This window comes from Nerophis ophidion, linkage group LG01 (assembly GCF_033978795.1).
Source record: "Nerophis ophidion isolate RoL-2023_Sa linkage group LG01, RoL_Noph_v1.0, whole genome shotgun sequence".
NCBI lineage: Eukaryota > Metazoa > Chordata > Actinopteri > Syngnathiformes > Syngnathidae > Nerophis > Nerophis ophidion.
In genome coordinates this window covers 5,504,014-5,516,893 of record NC_084611.1, presented here as the reverse complement: position 1 = coordinate 5,516,893, position 12,880 = coordinate 5,504,014, and the positions used below count along the sequence as shown (strand labels likewise).

The following is a 12,880-nucleotide window of genomic DNA, read 5'->3' as shown; positions in this document are numbered from 1 at the left end:
GGATCAAAGTTGTTTACAGTTTTTATTTTAAATGCTATTTTTTTTATTTTTTTTTATATATAATTTGTTTGTTTTAAACTACTGTAGGTTATCAGTACATATTTACGCTAACCGGTTGTTGAAAGAAGAAATACTGAAGAGACTTTATTTTGAAAAATGTGACGTAATGTAGGAAACGGAAGATGCCGACGTTTGGCGCATGGGCAAACGGATCCAGGAGCTTAAAGACTTTGACGGCAACAAAATGGCGGAATGAACGGCAGTGGCTTCCTAAAGAAGATTACATTTTACGATCTAGCAGCTTTATAGATTGTCAAAGACTGATTTTCTTCTTAGGCCTGCCTACCGGAAGTTGAGTTTTGGAGCGACGGTGTGTTAGCGGAAGTGAAGATTGTCGACTTGGTAGAAGATGGACGACTACTGCTATGCTAAGACGGCGACGTCAGTGCCACCAACTTTCAGCAAATCCCCAACGGAGAAAAAGACGAAAACTGAAGACGAAGGTGAGTGAGTCCAATTTTTTAACATGAAAGTTATCATAAGTCGTCAAACGAGCGATGTGAAATTAGCCCACTTAAATGTAAACAAAGAGCCGCCATGATCGTTAGCTTGAAGAAGGCATCCATCCATCTTCTTCCGCTTATCGGAGGTCGGGTCGCGGGGGCAGCAGCCTAAGCAGAGAAGCCCAGAGTCCCCTCTCCCCAGCCACTTTGTCCAGCTCTTCCCGAGGGAGCCCGAGGCGTTCCCAGGCCAGCCAGGAGACATAGTATTCCCTAATGTGTCTTAGGTCTTCCCCATGCCGGAAAGACCTCCCTAGGGAGGCATTCGGGTGGCATCCTGACCAGATGCCTGAACCACCTCATCTGGCCCCTCTCCATGTGGAGGAAAAGCGGCTTTACTCTAAGCTCCCCCCGGATGGCAGAGCTTCTATCTCTAAGGGAGAGACCCGCCATCTCGGCCGCTTGTACCCGCGATCTTGTTCTTTTGGTCATAACCAAAGCTAATGACCACAGGTGAGGATGGGAACTAGAGATGCGCGGTTTGCGGTCTTACCCGCGGGTCGGGCGGTTGACATGACGAAAAAATACATTTTAATTAGATTCGGGCGGGTGGCGGTTGAGCCATCCGAAAATATTTGATATGCAAATATTTGATATGCACGGTTCTGTGATCGGTATCCTTTGCCATTCAAGGTGCCATTTAAGACCCGTGTCATTAAGCGTAGAAGACTATAAGAGACGCTATTATTCTCCTGAATGACTACCGGCAGTCACCCAAATAATAAGTATTAGGGCGTGCTATGAAGCCATTAGCTTTGTCGCCTACTACAGCATGTACGATCTGCTTGTCAGTCCAGCAACATGTTGTGTGTGGCTTCCGCAGACGCACGACTGCAGGGCTTACTGGGTGACACAGAGTACACTAATGGTTGTGATACAAACAATTTTAACACCCTTAGTAATATGCACCACGCTGTGAAGCCACACCAATTAAGAACGACAAACACATTTCGGGAAAACATCCTCACAGTAACACAACATAAACGCAACACAACAAATACCCATAATCCTTTGTATCCATGACACATCCTGACTATTTCATACACCCCGCTAGCAGCAACCCCCCCTGCGTCTGTAAGGTGGGCGGGGTTGGGGGTGCAGGGGTGTAAAATATATTCAGGGGGTGTCATGAATACAAAGGATTATGGGTATTTGTTGTGTTGCGTTTATGTTGTGTTACTGTGAGGATGTTCTCCCGAAATGTGTTTGTCAATCTTGTTGGGTGTGGCTTCACAGCGTGGCGCATATTAGTAAGTGTTAAAGTTGTTTATATCACAACCATCAGTGTACTCTGTATCACCTAGTATGCCTTTCAATCTTGAACGTGTACTTGCGGAAGCTGCACACAACATGTTGCCGGACCAACAATTGGTTCGTACATGTTGTTGAAGGTGTCTAAGGCAATGGCTTCACAGCACGCCCATATTCTTGTAATCAGGATGAGCGCTATTGGAAAGTCGCGGGAACGTCGGCGGCTCTAATTATCATCATTACTCTGTGAAACAGGTTTAAATATCTCTGTGTGTGGTAAAGGCGGTCAACCTCTGATGTATTTCAGCGAGCGGTTGGCGGGCGGGTACGGTCCTGATAAAATGTTGGTTCAGGTGGACGGCGGGTGGATGATGACTTTGGAGATGCGGATGCGGATGATATAATTGCCTATCCACGCATCTGTAATGTGAACGTAGATTGACCAGTGAATTGAGAGCTTTGCCTTCCGGCTCAGCTCCTTCTTCACCACAACGGATCGATACAGCGCCCGCATTACTGAAGACGCCGCACCGATCCGCCTGTCGATCTCACCATCCACTCTTCCCTCACTCGTGAACGAGACTCCGAGGTACTTGAACTCCTCCACTTGGGGCAGGGTCTGCTTCCCAACCCGGAGATGGCACTCCACCCTTTTCCGGGCGATATGATTAATAATAATAAAGAAAAATGAGAGGTTATATTATTATCTATTTAAACTCATATGCATATGTATTAGGGGTGTGAGAAAACATCGATTCAAATTTGAATCGCGATTCTCACGTTATGCGATTCAGAATCGATTCTCATTTTTAAAAAATCTATTATTATTTTTTGCGATTTTTTTAATCAATCCAACAAATCACTACACAGCAATACCATAACAATGCAATCCAATTCCAAAAGCAAACCTGAGCCAGCAACACTCAGAACTGCAATAAACAGAGCAATTGAGAGGAGACACAAACACCACACAGAACAAACCAAAAGTAGTGAAACAAAAATGAATATTATCAACAACAGTATCAATATTAGTTATCATTTCAGCATAGCAGTGATTAAAAATCCCTCATTGACATTATCATTAAACATTTATAAAATAATAAAAAAGAACAATAGTGTCACAGTGGCTTACACTTGCATGGCATCTCATAAGCTTGACAACACACTGTGTCCAATGTTTTCACAAAGATAAAATAAGTCATATTTTTGGTTCGTTTAATAGTTAAAACAAATTTACATTATTGCAATCAGTTGATTAAACATTGTCCTTTACAATTATAAAAGCTTTTTTTAAAAAATCTACTACTCTGCTAGCATGTCAGCAGACTGGGGTAGATCCTGCTGAAATGTATTGAATGAATACAGAATCCTTTTGAATCGGAAAAATATCGTTTTTCAATCGAGAATCGCGTTGAATCGAAAAAATCGATTTATAATCGAATCGTGACCCCAATAATCTATATTGAATCGAATCGTGGGACACCCAAAGATTCGCAGCCCTAATAGTTATGATGATTTTTTTTAGTTAAAAACACAAAAAAAAATTATTGAGCGAGGCTTGAGAAAACCAACAAAAACCAAATAGGCATAAAAACACCAATGTTTAAATCCTTAAAAAATATGTTTTTTCTTGGGCGTGTATAAATCCACTCTATCCCATTTTAAAATATTTTTTGTTCATAACCGCTCACATATTTGCTTCCAAACTTGTCAAAAGACGACCAAATCTGCACGGATTCAGCTAAATAATCAGTACCCTAATATCGCCTGAAACCCAGAAGTGCCCGGATGTGCCTCTCGGTCAGGTGATTGCAGCTTCTTTAAAGGGGAACATTATCACAATTTCAAAAGGGTTAAAAACAATAAAAATCAGTTCCCAGTGGCTTATCCCTAAATATCCCGAAATAAAGCTTTAAAGTGCCTTATTTTCGCTCTCTGCGAAGACACTGGCCATTTCCCTGTGACGTCACACAGTGCTGCCAATGTCAATCAATCAATCAATGTTTACTTATATAGCCCTAAATCACTAGTGTCTCAAAGGGCTGCACAAACCACCACGACATCCTCGGTAGGCCCACATAAGGGCAAGGAAAACTCACACCCAGTGGGACATCGGTGACAATGATGACTATGAGAACCTTGGAGAGGAGGAAAGCAATGGATGTCGAGCGGGTCTAACATGATACTGTGAAAGTTCAATCCACAATGGATCCAACACAGTCGCGAGAGTCCAGTCCAAAGCGGATCCAACACAGCAGCGAGAGTCCCGTTCACAGCGGAGCCAGCAGGAAACCATCACAAGCGGAGGCGGATCAGCATCACAGAGATGTCCCCAGCCGATACACAGGCAAGCAGTACATGGCCACCGGATTGGACCGGACCCCCTCCACAAGGGAGAGTGGGACATAGAAGAAAAAGAAAAGAAACAGCAGATCAACTGTCTAAAAAGGGAGTCTATTTAAAGGCTAGAGTATACAAATGAGTTTTAAGGTGAGACTTAAATGCTTCTACTGAGGTGGCATCTCGAACTTTTACCGGGAGGGCATTCCAGAGTACTGGAGCCCGAACGAAAAACGCTCTATAGCTCGCAGACTTTTTTTGGGCTTTGGGAATCACAAACAATGGGAATACCACAGCAAGATATAGTGACATTAGCTCGGATTCAAACTCGGATTTCAGCGACTTAAGCGATTCAACAGATTACGCATGTATTGAAACCGATGGTTGGAGTATGAAAATATTGAAGAAGAAACTGAAGCTTTTGGGCGAATAGCTATTGACGCTATTCATAGCCATAGCATGGCCGAATAGCTGCGTTAGCATCGCCGGTAAAATGTGCGGACCAAACGATCAGGACTTTCGCATCTTTTGACACTAGAGCAACTTAAATCCGTCGATTGGTAAGTGTTTGTTTCGCATTAAATGTGGGTGGAAGGAAATGTAATATAGTTGCAAATGCATCTGCAGGTTATCCATACATCTCTGTGCCATGTTTGCTTTAGCCCCGCCGGTAAATAGCATGTTAGCATCGATTAGCGTAGCATGTTAGCATCGATTAGCTGGAAGTCAACATCAACAAAACTCACCTTTGTGATTTCGTTGACTATCGTTGCAAATGCATCTGCAGGTTATCCATACATCTCTGTGCCATGTCTGTCTTAGCATCGCCGGTCAAATGTGGAGACACTCTGGCACATTCAATGGGGGTCTGGCGGCAGACACTTTGGCATCTTCGGGCCGGTGGTGCAACTTGAATCCCTCCCTGTTAGTGTTGTTACACCCTCCGACAACACACCGTCGAGGCATGATGTCTCCAAGGTTCCAAAAAATAGTCCAAAAAAAACGGAAAATAACAGAGCTGAGACCCGGTGTTTGTAATGTGTTGAAAATGAAAATGGTGGGTGTGTTACCTCGGCGACGTCACATTCTGACGTCATCGCAAAAAGAGCGATGAACAGAAAGGCGTTTAATTTGCCAAAATTCACCCATTTAGAGTTCGGAAATCGGTTAAAAAAATAGATGGTCTTTTTTCTGCACCATCAAGGTATATATTGACGCTTACATATGTCTGCTGATAATGTTCCCCTTCAAGGTTTATTGTCGCTCTCTACTTCTCCCTACGTCCGTGTACCACTCAAGTACAGTGGCATACATTTTACTTTTTGAAACCGATACCGATATTTTCCAATATTACATTTTAAAGCATTTATCGGCCGATAATATCGGCAGTCCGATATTATCAGACATCTCTAGTTGAGGGGATCCGGTTTGGTGGCTGCAGGATTAGGTCTCTGCTTTTTGCAGATGATGTGGTCCTGATGGCTTCATCTGACCAGGATCTTCAGCTCTCACTGGATCGGTTCGCAGCCGAGTGTGAAGCGACTGGGATGAGAATCAGCACCTCCAAGTCCGAGTCCATGGTTCTCGCCTGGAAAAAGGGTGGAGTGCCATCTCCGGGTTGGGGAGGAGACCCTGCCCCAAATGGAGGAGTTCAAGAATCCTTGGAGTCTTGTTCATGAGTGAGGGAAGAGTGGATGGTGAGATCGACAGGCGGATCGGTGCGGCGTCTTCAGTAATGCGGACGCTGTATTGATCTGTTGTGGTGAAGAAGGAGCTAAGCCGGTAGGCACAGCTCTCAATTTACCGGTCGATCTACGTTCCCATCCTCACCTGTGGTCATAAGCTTTAAGTTATGACCAAAAGGATAAGATCACGGGTACAAGCGGCCGAAATGAGTTTCCTCCGCCGTGTGGCGGGTCTCTCCCTTAGAGATAGGGTGAGAAGCTCTGCCATCCGGGAGGAACTCAAAGTAAAGCCGCTGCTCCTTCACATGGAGAGGAGCCAGATGAGGTGGTTCGGGCATCTGGTCAGGATGCCATCTGAACGCCTCCCTAGGGAGGTGTTTAGGGCACGTCCGACCAGTAGGAGGCCACTACGATTACCCAGGACACATTGGGAAGACTATGTCTCCCGGCTGGCCTGGGAACTCCTCAGGATCCCTCAGGAAGAGCTGGACGAAGTGGCCGGGGAGAGGGAACTCTGGGCTTCCCTGCTTAGGCTGCTGCCCCCGGGACCTGACCTCGAATAAGCGGAAGCAGATGGATGGATAAAAAATCTATCCCTTTTACAGTAAAAACGGTACATTCACAAAAATCTACTGTAAAATTTTGTGTTGTTGGTTTTTTAAAAACATTTTACCGTAAATGGAAAAACAGTACCACTGTTTTTATTTTAGGGGCGGAGGGGTGTGGTTGCAGAAAAAGCTGGCAGTTTAGTTGCAATGATTTTTTGTGTTAAATTGACATTGGTTTTTACAACATTATTTTGTGAATGGAAATACAGTACACATTCTTTTTTTATTCTGGCAACTTAGCTTCTACCGTTAAAAACAAATGTACCATCTTTCCAGTTACAGTGTAACACCGTTAAAAACAACAACCGTCGATTTTGTCGTCAAAAACTGGCAGTTCAATCACCAGAATTTCTATGCGAAAAACTGGTAGTTTTTATTTTTTAATTTACAGTAATATGTTGTAAAGTACACTGTCACAATAATTGTCCATCCATCCATCCATTTTCTACCGCTTATTCCCTTTCGGGGTTCGCGGGGGGTGCTGGCGCCTATCTCAGCTACAATCGGGCGGAAGGCGGGGTACACCCTGGACAAGTCGCCACCTCATCGCAGGGCCAACACAGATAGACAGACAACATTCACACTCACATTCACACACTAGGGACCATTTAGTGTTGCCAATCAACCTATCCCCAGGTGCATGTCTTTAATTGTCATTTTTATTAATTTGAGGGGCAGTTTGCTGTAAAATCATAAGTCAACCAGATATTTAAGTATTTATTTTTATTTAGACAAAAACATGTTTGGAAAGTATGATAATGATAATAGTAAGTAATACAGTCATATACCAAAATGCTACTAGTTTACATGTTGCTGCTGCCCTGAAAATTATTTTTTAATATAAAATACTGTCTGTTCTTTTAATTTTTTTATTTTTGTTTGTTTCATATTTATTGTAAAGTTCAGCTGTTTTTTCAGTTGGGCCTTGGCTCCACTGCAAGCTTGAATTAATAAAGTCAAGTCATAACATATTGTAATATTTGTTGCAATAATGGATACTATTAAAGTTTCAAAGGCATGCAATTTCGAGCAGTACATGTATGTTTTCTGTCAAAATGAAAAAAATAATTTTCAGTGAGAAAATATCCATCCATCCATCTTCTTCCGCTTATCCGAGGTCGGGTCGCGGGGGCAACAGCCTAAGCAGGGAAAACCAGACTTCCCTCTCCCCAGCCACTTCGTCTAGCTCTTCCCGGGGGATCCCGAGGCGTTCCCAGGCCAGCCGGGAGACATAGTCTTCCCAACGTGTCCTGGGTCTTCCCCGTGGCCTCCTACCGGTTGGACGTGCCCTAAACACCTCCCTAGGGAGGCGTTCGGGTGGCATCCTGACCAGATGCCCGAACCACCTCATCTGGCTCCTCTCGATGTGAAGGAGCAGCGGCTTTACTTTGAGTTCCTCCCGGATGGCAGAGCTTCTCACCCTATCTCTAAGGGAGAGACCCGCCATCTCGGCCGCTTGTACCCGTGATCTTGTTCTTTTGGTCATAACCCAAAGCTCATGACCATAGGTGAGGATGGGAACGTAGATCGACCGGTAAATTGAGAGCTTTGCCTTCCGGCTCAGCTTCTTCTTCACCACAACGGATCGGTACAACGTCCGCATTACTGAAGACGCCGCACCGATCCGCCTGTCGATCTCACGATCCACTCTTCCCCCACTCGTGAACAAGACTCCTAGGTACTTGAACTCCTCCACTTGGGGCAGGGTCTCCTCCCCAACCCGGAGATGGGATTCCACCCTTTTCCGGGCGAGAACCATGGACTCGGACTTGGAGGTGCTGATTCTCATTCCGGTCGCTTCACACTCGGCTGCGAACCGATCCAGTGAGAGCTGAAGATCCCGGTCAGATGAAGCCATCAGGACCACATCATCTGCAAAAAGCAGAGACCTAATCCTGCGGTCACCAAACCGGAACCCCTCAACGGCTTGACTGCGCCTAGAAATTCTGTCCATAAAAGTTATGAACGGAATCTTAACCTTAGCATTAGCCAAAAAGTTCTCTCCCGGCTGCAGTTAGTCCAGAACGCGGCAGCAGGACTTTTAACAGGGGCCAGGAAACACCAGCATATAACCCCAATCCTTGAGAGTTTGCACTGGCTCCCTGTTCGTTTTAGAATTGATTTTAAAACCTTGCTCTTTGTTTTTAAATCTTTACATGGACTGGCACCTCATTATATCTCGGACCTCATCCAAACTTACAATCTTGCGCTCGCTCTGAGGTCCGAGAGCCAGCTCCAGCTCGTGGTGCCCAAGACCAGACTTAAAACTAGGGGAGACAGGGCCTTCTCTGTGGTCGGCCCTAAGCTCTGGAACACTCTGCCCCTCCATATTCAAACTCCTCCCACAGTGGAGGAGTTCTGTCCTGTGGACGGGACTCTCGCTGCTGTCTTGGATCCGCTTGAACTGAACTCTCGCGGCTGTGTTGGAGCCACTATGGATTGAACTTTCACAGTATCATGTTAGACCCGCTCGACATCCATTGCTTTCGGTCCCCTAGAGAGGGGGGGTTGCCCACATCTGAGGTCCTCTCCAAGGTTTCTCATAGTCAGCATTGTCACTGGCGTCCCACTGGATGTGAATTCTCCCTGCCCACTGGGTGTGAGTTTTCCTTGCCCTTTTGTGGGTTCTTCCGAGGATGTTGTAGTCGTAATGATTTGTGCAGTCCTTTGAGACATTTGTGATTTGGGGCTATATAAATAAACATTGATTGATTGATTAAGTCTCGTCTTAAGACCCATTTTTATACTCTGGCTTTTAACACTACGTGTTGCCCTCTGTGTTTTAAAATTTTGATTTCTATTTACTGTTTAAATTGGTTTCACCCTTAAAATCGTTTTTAATCATATTTATTTCATATTGTTTTTATATTGGTTGTAAATGTATTTATTTATTATTTTTTTATTTTTTATTTTTTTTATTCAGTCATTGGTGGAGCTCAGGATAGTATTTGAATGTTGTTTTTAATATTGTTGTGCAGCACTTTGGAAACATTTTGTTGCTATATAAATAAAGTGGATTGCATTGAACCTGTATGTCACTCAAAAGTGCCGATTTTAACAATTGGAATCATGTCTAAAGTTATAAAATATCCAGTGGGCCACATTGAAATGTTAACAATGTTGTATGATGCCCAAGTAGGTCAGTTAAGTGCTTTTTTATGCAGTTTTGCAAGACCCTTGCTGCGTGACTTTAAACTTGACACCTAATTGGCTGGTTCTGAGACAGGCACGATTGCTTCAGTCTTAATTTACCGGAGTGCTCGGAGAGTATGGGGTATCGGACCTCCTGAATGTGGCGGTCAGTTCCCTGTATGATCAGTGTCAGAGCTTGGTCCGCATTGCCAGCAGTAAGTCGGACAAGTTTCCAGTGATGGTTGGACTCCGCCAAGGCTGTCCTTTGTCATCCATTCTGTTCATAACTTTCATAGACAGGTCCTGTTTTTTGCGGATGATGTGGTCCTGCTGGCTTCATTTGGCCAGGATATTCACAGCTGACAACTGTGAAGCGACCGGGATTAAATTCAGCACTTACAAGTCTGTGGTTCTCGCCTGGAAAATGGTGGAGTGCCATCTTCAGGTTGGGGAGCAGATCCTGCCCCAAGTGGAGGAGTTCAAGTACTTCGGGGTCATGTTCACGAGTGAGGGAGGAGTGGATCATGAGATCAACAGTTGGATCGGTTCGGTGTCTGCAATGATGCGGACCAGGCGTCGGTCCATCGTGGCGAAAAAGAAGCTAAGCCGGAAGGCAAAGCTCTCAATTTACCGGGCAATCTACGTCCATGTCCTTACCTGTGATGATGAGCTGCTTTGGGTTATGACCGAAAAGACAACATCACGGGTACAAGCGACTGAAATTAGTTTCGGGTGGTGGGGTTCTCTCTTAGAGATATGGTGAGACGCTCTCTCATTTCGGAGGAGCTCAACATTAAAGGGGAACATTATCACAATTTCAAAAGGGTTAAAAACAATAAAAATCGGTTCCCAGTGGCTTGTTGTATTTTTTGAAGTTTTTTTCAAAATTTTACCGGTCTCGGAATATCCCTAAATAAAGCTTTAAAGTGCCTTATTTTCGACTCTCTGCCAAGACACTGGCCATTTCCCTGTGACGTCACACAGTGCTGCCAATGTAAACAAACAATGGGAATACCACAGCAAGATGTAGTGACATTAGCTCGGATTCAAACTCGGATTTCAGCGACTTAAGCGATTCAACAGATTATGCATGTACTGAACAGATGGTTGGAGTATGAAAGTATTGAAGAAGAAACTGAAGCTATTGAGCGAATTCATAGCCATAGCATGGCCGAATAGCTGCGTTAGCATCGCCGGTAAAATGTGCGGACCAAACAATCAGGACTTTCGCATCTTTTGACACTGGAGCAACTTAAATCCGTCGATTGGTAAGTGTTTTTTTCGCATTAAATGTGGGTGGAAGGAAACGTAATATAGTTGCAAATCCATCTACAGGTTATCCATACATCTCTGTTCCATGTCTGCTTTAGCACCGCCGGTAAATAGCATGTTAGCATCGATTAGCATAGCATGTTAGCATCGATTAGCTGGCAGTCAACATCAACAAAACTCACCTTTGTGATTTCGTTGACTATCGTTGCAAATGCATCTGCAGGTTATCCATACATCTCTGTGCCATGTCTGTCTTAGCATCGCCGGTCAAATGTGGAGACACTCTGGCACATTCAATGGGGGTCTGGTGGCAGACACTTTGGCATCTTGGGGCCAGTGGTGCAACTTGAATCCCTCCCTGTTAGTGTTGTTACACCCTCCGACAACACACCGACGAGGCATGATGTCTCCAAGGTTCCAAAAAATAGTCCAAAAAACGGAAAATAACAGAGCTGAGACCCGGTGTTTGTAATATGTTGAAAATGAAAATGGTGGGTGTGTTACCTCGGCGACGTCACATTCTGACGTCATCGCCTCCAGCGCAATAAACAGAAAGGCGTTTAACTCGCCAAAATTCACCCATTTAGAGTTCGGAAATCGGTTAAAAAAATAGATGGTCTTTTTTCTGCACCATCAAGGTATATATTGACGCTTACATAGGTCTGCTGATAATGTTCCCCTTTAAGCTGCTGCTCCTCCCCATCAAGAGGAGGCAGATGATGTGGTTTGGGCTTCTGGTCGGATTACCACCGAACGCCTCCCTGGGGAGGTGTTTATGGTGCGTCCAGCCGGTAGAGTCCACGAGGAAGACCCAAGACACGGTGAAGAGACTGTGTCGGGGAACGCCCCGAGATTCCATGGGTGGAGCTGGACGGAGTAGCTGGGGAGAGAAAAGTCTGGGATTCTCTGCTAAGGCCGACCCGACTTCGGACAAGAGGAAGAAGATGGATGGATGAATGGATGGGATCATCAAACCAAACTCTCATGAGACGTCACACACACGCACAGCTGTTTGATGTCCACAAAATTTAAAGGGGAACATTATCAGCAGACCTATGTAAGCGTCAATATATACCTTGATGGTGCAGAAAAAAGACCATGTATTTTTTAAACCGATTTCTTAACGCTAATAGGGTGAATTTGGCGATTTAAACGCCTTTCAATTGTTTGCCTGTCGGAGCGATGACCTTTCACCCGTGACGTCACAACATGAACCAATCCGCCATTTTCTCAAACACATTACACACACCAAGTCAAATCAGCTCTGTTATTTTCCGTTTTTTCAACTGTTTTCCGGTACCTTGGGGACATCGTGCCTCGTCGGTGTGTTGTCGGAGGGTGTAACAACACCAACAGAGGGTGTAACAACACCAACAGAGACGGATTCAAGTTGCACCACTGGTCAAAAGATGCGAAAGTCCCTCGTTTGTTCCGCACACTTTATCGACGACAGCTATGTTACGACAGAGATGGCAAGAATGTGTGGATATCCTGCGACACTCAAAGCAGATGCATTTCCAACGATAAAGTCAACGAAATCACAAAGGTGAGTTTTTTTTATGTTATTGACTTATGTGGAGTGTGCTAATCAGACATATTTGGTCACGGCATGACTGCAAGCTAATCGATGCTAACAGGATAATTAGGCTAGCTGTATGTCCATATTGCATCATTATGCCTCATTTGTAGCTATATTTGCATCCAGCCTTTCCCTCCACCCACATTTAATGCCAAACAAACACATACCAATCGTTGGTTAGAAGGCGATCGCCGAATTCGTCCTTCCTTCCTCCCGTGCCGCTGTCTGTCATGATATGGCTGAAAAGCTTCTGTTTCTTCTTCAATTTCGTTTTCGCTACCTGCCTCCACACTCCAACCATCCGTTTCAATACATGCTTAATCTGTTGAATCGCTTACGGCGCTGAAATCCGAGTCTGAATCCCAGCTAATATCGTTATACCTTTCTGTGCTATCCGCCATGTTTGTTTCTGTGTGGTCACACTGTGACGTCACAGGATAATGGACAGGTGGA

At 44.7% G+C, this 12,880-nt stretch overlaps 3 protein-coding genes across 4 annotated transcripts in view; all 3 read left to right on the top strand.

The window, feature by feature from the left end:
* Positions 1-12,880, top strand: part of LOC133553184 (zinc finger protein OZF-like) — an 839,429-nt gene that overhangs the window by 656,679 nt on the left and 169,870 nt on the right. The window lies entirely within an intron of this gene.
* The window catches only part of LOC133543914 (gastrula zinc finger protein XlCGF57.1-like), a 148,755-nt gene that overhangs the window by 69,819 nt on the left and 66,056 nt on the right, over positions 1-12,880 (top strand). The window lies entirely within an intron of this gene.
* The window catches only part of LOC133550475 (gastrula zinc finger protein XlCGF57.1-like), a 15,269-nt gene continuing 2,610 nt past the window's right edge, over positions 222-12,880 (top strand). Inside the window, exon 1 of the mRNA XM_061896483.1 lies at positions 222-503. Coding sequence (XP_061752467.1) covers positions 410-503 — 94 coding nt within the window. The 5' untranslated portion in view covers positions 222-409. The remainder of the gene's footprint in view (positions 504-12,880) is intronic.